The 8,164-nt window shown below is 46.5% G+C and overlaps 1 protein-coding gene across 3 annotated transcripts in view; it reads left to right on the forward strand.

Moving 5' to 3' along the window:
- Positions 1–8,164, forward strand: part of LOC143124479 (signal-induced proliferation-associated 1-like protein 2) — a 110,777-nt gene that overhangs the window by 50,990 nt on the left and 51,623 nt on the right. For all 3 annotated transcript variants that reach the window (XM_076286054.1, XM_076286056.1, XM_076286055.1), the window contains exons 5-8: positions 1,689–1,863; positions 3,070–3,173; positions 5,333–5,490; positions 6,299–6,875. In XM_076286054.1, the coding sequence (XP_076142169.1) occupies positions 1,689–1,863; positions 3,070–3,173; positions 5,333–5,490; positions 6,299–6,875 (1,014 nt within the window). The remainder of the gene's footprint in view (positions 1–1,688; positions 1,864–3,069; positions 3,174–5,332; positions 5,491–6,298; positions 6,876–8,164) is intronic.

Genomic DNA, 8,164 nt, shown 5'->3' on the forward strand with positions numbered 1-8,164 from the left:
GCCAGTCCATGAGATGCACATGTGTGGGCGGACAGATTGGCTTTATCTGTGGCATGCCTGAGGTTAAACAGTGAAAAACAAAAAAAAAAGAAGAATGGCTCTTTGACCATGGCACTGCCATGGCTGCCTTCCTCTGAACTGCATTATCAGTGCTTCAGTGGACGCCGCTGGAGACCGCGCTATCCAATCGCTCGGCAGACTCAGGAGTGAGTTCCAGTGTGCGACGACGTCTCCATGACAACAGACCGAGAGACGTGCTGGGAGCACTTGACCTGAGAGAACCAGAAAGGGAGGGAAAAAGAAGTGGAAGAAAAAGAAAGAGGTTGTTAGAGGAAGAAAAGTCAAAGAGAATGGAGAGAGAAAGAGAGAAGTCCGTCTCAGTCAGAGGGCTTTCGTAAGCTTCCAGCCAGGCAGCCAGTCTCTAGCTCATTAACCTCAATCTGTGAGGTCTTTTCCCAGCCAGAGGTGCTACATTATGATAATGAAGAATAAGACTAGATTGTGTGCCGGCTGCACATTCCCATCATTGGTACGGCCTTTCTCTAAGTCACTCCTACTCCTACTTTTCCACAGTGGGTCAATAGATTTAGTATGTAAATTGCGTAAAAGCAAACTGCGTCCTTGCATACTTGGTCCTTCATCATGAGGAAGTGGAGCTGGACCTTAAAGTGTACGCCCATGGGCAGAGCTACATTTTAAGTAAGAACAGTGGTGTTAGTGATGGTTAGTGGTTAAGTGGTAACAGATTAAAGCTTTTTTACCGGTCTGTATTGACATGCATTGTAATTTCTTAGCTTACCATCTTCAGCTATGTTCCAGTATTGTTGCCATAATTGGAGTTGGTCCATCAAGATGCTCTGAATGTACTGAGAATTATTGGACTGAATGTACAAATCTTTCAGCGCTTTTTTCACCCATACTAAAAGCATAACACACTGCTTTTTATCCAATCTAGTAAGAATACTATAGGAAAGACATTATATACTTTCTTCCTAAATGAACTATTGTGGTTTAATATGGAGTATTATATGAGTTTCATGTTTAGCGCGATGCTGTAGGCGCTGTATTTATTTATTACGCAGTTGACATAACTGTGGAACATGTGCCATCTGTTGAGTTAGCCATAATCCCAGTCAAGGGAAGGAATGTGTGGCTGTCTGCTGCAGTGGCCTTTTCTTAGTCTTTGGCATTAACCCTGTGTGAGTTAGGTGCTGTGAAAAGGCTTTGACATTTTGCAGGCTGCCTTGCAGACAGCAGGTTAATGCTGAGTGGGAGTGAGAAAGAGATGCAGTGGCATAAAACTATGGATAGGACAAGTGCACTTGAAGGAAAAGAAGCTAACTCCTTTGTTTTTCAAATGACCAGGTGGTTTTCTAGAAATATAAAACCTTACAAAGCTACAGTATTCGACTTATATGTATGAATGATACAGTAAAAAAAAATGGAGCAGTTGGGTACTCAAAAATCTCAAATCAACTCAATCTCGTGGTAGTCAAGGCTTAAACTGGAATGCTACGATGTCTCTCTCAGTTACTGCCTGTAATGTACTAATACTGCATCACTGCAATAGACCTCAGTGTCCATCTGTATCCAGCTGTTCATCTCTATCCACCTTTGTGATTGTTTCACTGTCTCTGCTGGTCTTCCTTGCATTTGTACTGATGGATGTATTGGGTTTTGTTTTGCAGCTGAGTTTCCAGCACAAGGTGGGTGTCCTGTACTGCAAGGCTGGCCAGAGCACAGAGGAGGAGATGTACAACAACGAGAGCGCCGGACCGGCCCTGGACGAGTTCCTGGACCTGCTGGGCCACAGAGTGCGCCTCAAGGGTTTCACCAAGTACAGAGCCCAGCTGGACAACAAGAGTAAGACAGGACTCGTGTGTACAAATCAGCACACACATACACACACACACACACACACACACACACACATACGCACACACACACACACACACATACGCACACACACATACACACACACACACACACACACACATACACACACACGCACACACATACGCACACACACACACACACACACACACACACACACACACACACACACACACACACACACATACGCACACACACATACACACATACGCACACACATACACACACACACACACACACACACACACGCGCGCACACACACACACACACACATGCGCGCACACACACACACACACACACACATACGCACACACACATACAAACACACACACACACATGCACACATGCACACAGACAGAAGCAGCACACACACTCACATACACACACACACACAGAGGCAGCGCACACACACACACACACACACACACACACACACACACACACTTGTATAGGACATGCATACCTACCCTCTTACATACCACTCAAGTACTCTTGCGTTAAGTCATGCTTCATATGACAAGGAAAATATGAACACACTCATCACAAGCCTGTGTACTGTTTTTGCTTTGGTGTTTCTGTTTTACTGTAAGTTCTGAAAGTGTGCCTCTCCGTGTTCACACTTGATCAAACACGTCCACCCACACACACGCATGCTGCCTGCCTCCCTGCTCCCTTGATCCATCACTGCGAGATGGATGTTGATGGGGCATGGAGGAGAGGTGTATGGAAAGCAGCTGTCTCATCTGTTCTCTCCGGATCATGTGGATTCGCAGCTTGGTTACCCACTATCTGTATGTGTGTGTGTGTGTGTGTGTATGTGTGAGAGAGACAGAGACAGAGACAGTACACTCTATGTTGTGCATGTATATAAACATGTGTGTGAGTGTGTGTGTGAGTAAGATAATGTGTGTGTGTGCGGTTGTGGTTGTGTGTGTGTAAGGTGATAAGCATGTGTGTGTCTCTGCATGTGTTTGCTCTTAGCCTCATTACTGTTCTCTTTGTTCCCACACCTCGGCGTAATTGATTAGCTGCCAGACACCTGCCTTGTTTTGCGCTGCATTGGATCCGTCTCCGATGAGGGTCTCATTGTGTGCATATCTGTAGCCATGCGGGGCTCCACATCGCCCGCGCAATAACCACGTCCTCCATCTCTCCTCCTCTTCCGTCTGTTCACAGCGGACTCCACGGGCACACACTCCCTCTACACCACCTACAAAGACTACGAGCTGATGTTCCACGTCTCCACCCTTCTGCCCTACACCCCCAATAACAAGCAGCAGGTGAGTGTGTGTGTGTGTGTGTGTGTGTGTCAGGTTGGGTGGGGTGGGGGACTTTTTTACGGATGGCTAAGATCAGAGGCTATCATCAACCCTATTTGACTTGATACGTGTCTAGGATTAAAAGTGGCCTCTCTCTCATGCTATTATTCTGGAGAGGGAGTGTGGGAAAAACGAGGAAACAAGACCCTTTAACTGGAAATGTGTTCAAAACATGCTGGGATGATTCATTTGGTCTTACCCACGGTTACTCCGTAATTTGGAATAGTAGCTTAGCTCACTGGTGGTGGATGGGTTGAGTGTGTGATCGTTTGGGCTCCAGAATGCGAATATAGATGACGTAATTGGTGACCACAGAGATGATATCTCCTCAAACAGGAAGCAGAGACACAAACTGGTACTCTTTTCCCAGTCAGTCCTTAGTGTTAGGCTCTATCCACACTTACGTAAGATAGTTGACTTGTTGCCACAATACAAACAAAGCAAAGCGTTTGTTTATGCGTTATTGGCTTGAAACCTCTGGTGGATGATAAAATGTAACATTTAATGTTCTCACCTATGCTCTCAATCACTTGGTCAGTCTGTGCTCTTTAGCCACAGCAGGGGGAGGGAGGGGGGGGGGGGGGTTGTGGAGGTGTGTCTTGTCTGGCATGGAAGCTTGTGCCTTGTGGGTCGATGTTGCTGTGATTACGGTTGCTGAATCCTTTGGCCAGCCAGCTCTGCTAATCATGACAGCTCGAGTCCAGTGGCAGCCAAGGCCTCCAAATCTGCCTCTCTGAGCCCACAGTGCTTCTGGTCAGTAGAGACACCAGAGGATTACTGGGAGACTGGGATTCCTGGTTTTATTAAAGGGTTAGTGACCTTTTAGTGAGATTTCATGAAGGGTCATGTACTTATTTTTTAGTGTCTGTGTTGACTTTGCAATCACAATCGCATCCAAAAAGAGAGATCATTAAATCCATATGTCCTCTGTCCCCTCTATTCAGGAAGCGTTTGGGACTATTTGGATAAGGGATATTAAGTGGGGTTTTTTTTTTTTGGGGGGGGGGGGGCGGGGCATCTACTTGTGACCATAGTTTGTCTTTTGAGGAGAGTTGTGTGGATATGTGGAGGCCGCGTCTGTCTCCCCCTCTTGATTGGCAGGATTAGTGGATTTTGCTCCCCCTTTGTTCCCTGTTCTCGAAACTCCATTCGATTGCGTGGGATTAGTGTTTTAATTCTGCCGGGCGGTAAGCCTCCAAAAAGGCCCAAGAAGAGATCACCTTCTCATCTCTTCATCCAGCCCGTTTCGCCCATAATCCTGTTTGTCTGCAAACCCTGCAGCGGGACAGACAGGTTAAGGCTCTCCCCCTTCCATTTCTCTCTCTCTCTCTCTCTCTCTCTCTCTCTCTCTCTCTGTCGCTCTGGCTGTCTCCCTCTCTTCCTCCCTCCCTCTCTCTCTCTTTCTCCTGCTCTCCATAGCTCTCTCTTTCTCCCCTCTATTTCCTGGAGGGCAAAGCGTTCAGGCAGTTGAGGTTAATGATGGTTTGGGTTGCCTGCCTGCCTCCCAGAGTAAGCTGCCGTATACCACACAGAACATCTGGGCGCTGATGTCTGGTTTTTAGGGGAGTCGTGAAAAAAGACAGAAAATCCCACCACCAGCCTGTGATGCACCACATCTGTATGGTCTTAAAGCGGCTTGGTTAAGCGTCAGTTCCTGGAACTTGACGTTTCTATCGGCACAGCTGGAATTATGTGGTGTGTGTGTGTGTGTGTGTGTGTGTGTGTGTGTGTTCATCCAAAATTTGGATTTAATTCTCTGAATGAATCTCTCATGACAGCCTCCCTGACTGAAATAGATTTGGAATAGAGGGTGGCAATCGGGACCAAATACTATACTGTTTGTAAAGGCAGTCCCAATTAATGTGGAACCACATGGAATAACACAGAATGCTAAGCATGTGGTCCAGTTGTTTTTTTCTTTCTCTTTAGCTCATAGCATCTCTGGATTGTGGTTCAGTTTTAATGTCGTCATTTGAGTGTGTACCTCCGATCTGTGGCTGATGCTTCCAGGAATCATCTCTCAGTGCTAGATTAATTTGCTTCCTTTTGTCACTAATCTTCTTTTCTTCTTCCTCTCCTCCTCCTCCTCTGTCTATTCTTCCGCTATCTCTCCACACCAGCTGTTGAGGAAGAGGCACATAGGAAACGACATCGTCACTATTGTTTTCCAAGAGCCTGGCTCCCTGCCTTTCACTCCCAAAAACATTCGCTCCCACTTCCAGCATGTGTTTGTCATCGTCAAAGTCCACAACCCCTGCACAGAGAATGTGTGCTACAGGTATGCCTTCATCCTCAGACTGATGTGTGTGTGTGTGTGTGTGTGTGTGTGTGTGTTGGGGGGGGGGGGGGGATCAAGAGTGAGTCAGTATATGTTAAGAGGGTCGAGAAGTGACAGAATGCAAACTAACAATTACCAAAGCACTTTAGTACAGAACGCAGAGTATGCGGATCTGAAGTCACAACCTTTAGACGATTGAGAGGAGAGCATTCATCTTTGATAATCTGTAAGCACTTTCAGAAAATAAAAGTACATCTGAGAGACTTTAAAGTGAGGGAATTATGTTGTCACTTGAAAGATGCCTATAATTTCACTTCAAGATGATATTTAAACCATTGTTTCAATGATCTAATTATTTTTAAAGAGGATTGTAATTACAGTCCATATCTCTGAAGGCTGACAAGTGGCTCTTCTTTTTAGTTTTGCATCTTGACAAGATTGTGCACGTTTAATGTGTGGTTTGAAACCTGTGCCACAAACACTCTGAAGTTTTAATGAGCCTAGACTATGTACAGAATCTTTAGACAGCTCTTTTCGCAGTATCACAGTGGATGCATCCAAAATTATCTGAAATTGCTTGTGTAATTATGGTTTTTCAAGGTGATGCAACTACATCGGGTTGTTCTTTTACATGTGCTACTTACTTTCAGCATATTGTTCTTTTTATCCTCCTATAGCTGGTTTGCAACCATTTAAGATATTCATGAAAATGTTGATTTCCAGTGCTGTTGGATTTGAACAGCAGTGGTGTTACTATTGTATTGGTTGTAAGTGTCTATTTTTAAATCTAAATCATCTCTCTGTCCAGTGTGGCCGTGTCTCGATCGAAAGATGTGCCTCCCTTTGGTCCTCCCATCCCCAAGGGCGTAACCTTCCCAAAGTCCGCCGTGTTCAGGGACTTCCTGCTCGCCAAGGTGATCAACGGCGAGAACGCGGCGCACAAGTCGGAGAAGTTCCGCGCCATGGCCACGCGCACACGGCAGGAGTACCTGAAGGACCTGGCGGAGAACTTTGTCAGCACGGCCACCGTCGACTCGGCCGTCAAGTTCAGCTTCATCACCCTCGGCGCCAAGAAGAAGGAACGCAGCAAGCCGCGCAAGGACGCTCACCTGCACAGCGTGGGAGCCATCACCTGGAGCGTGGTGGCCCGTGACTTTGGCCACTCGGCCGACGTGAGCTGCCTGCTGGGCGTCTCCAACGAGTTCATCGTGCTCGTGGAGGAGGACTCCAAGAACGTGGTGTTCAACTGCTCCTGCCGCGACGTCATCGGCTGGACGTCCAGCGTGGGCGCCGTCAAGGTGTTCTACGAGCGCGGCGAGTGCGTCATGTTCTCGGCGCTCGAGCACTGCGCGGAGGACATCCAGGAGATTGTCCAGCGACTGGAGGTAGGTTCACATCACTGAGCCTTTTTAAGTTTGTCTTGACCCAGTCATATCTGGAGTTAGGTTTTCTATCCAAAACAATAGCTCTTCCATCGCCACCACAGCATCAATAAATATGGAAATATTAGGTGCAGTGATCTCTATCATGCTACACTTTTACTTTGCCCTTGAGCAGTTTTTTTTCCCCCCACTAGTGTACATAATTTTTTTTGTCTATGATGAAATGCATTAAAAAATCACGGCAGTGATGAACAGCCCTCTGGTGAACCCCCAGTGGATGCATAATTCACGGCCCTTTAACAGCTGTGCTAAGGTGACCCGGAGTGTGCGACCCTGGAGTAATTAAACGCAGCCCCTCTCTCTCATTTCAAAGGGGCCTCATTTCCATCCGTCCCAACAAAAACACGCCAGTTTCCTCTCTCCTCCCCGGTGAAACCCAGGAAGAGAGTCACCGTCTGCTGTGGCTTATCTGGGCTAGGTATCGCAGCGCTCTCTCCTTCAAGCAAATCTGAAGGATTTCTCTGACTTAGCCTCAGAAACACGTTTTGCCTCTGAGGGTAAGCGGGGAGTGATAATTAAGGGCTGTGCCTTTTTTTTTTTTTTTTGCGGTAGCCATGTTGAGCGAGGCTGCTCTACTTTGGAGTCGTGTAAAAGCCGTCTCCACAGACATATGCAGACTACCTGCCGACTTGGCATTACTGTCCTTTCGTGCTGAACTGTGAACAGCTTGTTTGGAGAGGCAAACTTAATAATTGGCTTTTTCTAAGCTCTGGGATATCTCATCATAAGCTTCTTACAAGCTCCCCACCCTCCCCGAGATCAGATAGCATGAGATCTCAGCAGTTTTGACCTCAGCCGATTGAACATTATTCCTTGCTGGGACCCATTTGATGTTTAAAGCATTACAGCCTCGTGTCAAGATTTTTTTTTTATCTTCGTGTTATCTAATATGTTTTAAGAGTTCATCTGATGCCCTCCAAAGATTAAATTAGGTGACCTGACAAACAAAGCTGTCTTTACAACAGTTTTTTGTTGTTGGTCTGGTTTGGGCTATTGTTCAAAGGAGAAGGGCATTTGTGGTCACTCTCACTCTGTGACCCATCTGAGTGAGCACTACATGGACAACAGAAATAGAAAACAGGAAATGATGTCCTCTAAAAGAGATGCCTTTGTCCACGTAGGTCAATCCCTCTAGTGATGGACACTAGAGCTTGTTATGCACGTAACTGAACCATGGTCCTCATCCTGTTACCGTTTTATTGTTGCGCATTTGGTGTTAAAGAGGCCAAGTT

This window comes from Alosa pseudoharengus, unplaced genomic scaffold (assembly GCF_046254945.1).
Source record: "Alosa pseudoharengus isolate Yale_2024_CS ecotype anadromous, Long Island Sound unplaced genomic scaffold, YU_APseudo_1.1 YU_APseudo_1.1_scf_15, whole genome shotgun sequence".
NCBI classification, from domain to species: domain Eukaryota; kingdom Metazoa; phylum Chordata; class Actinopteri; order Clupeiformes; family Clupeidae; genus Alosa; species Alosa pseudoharengus.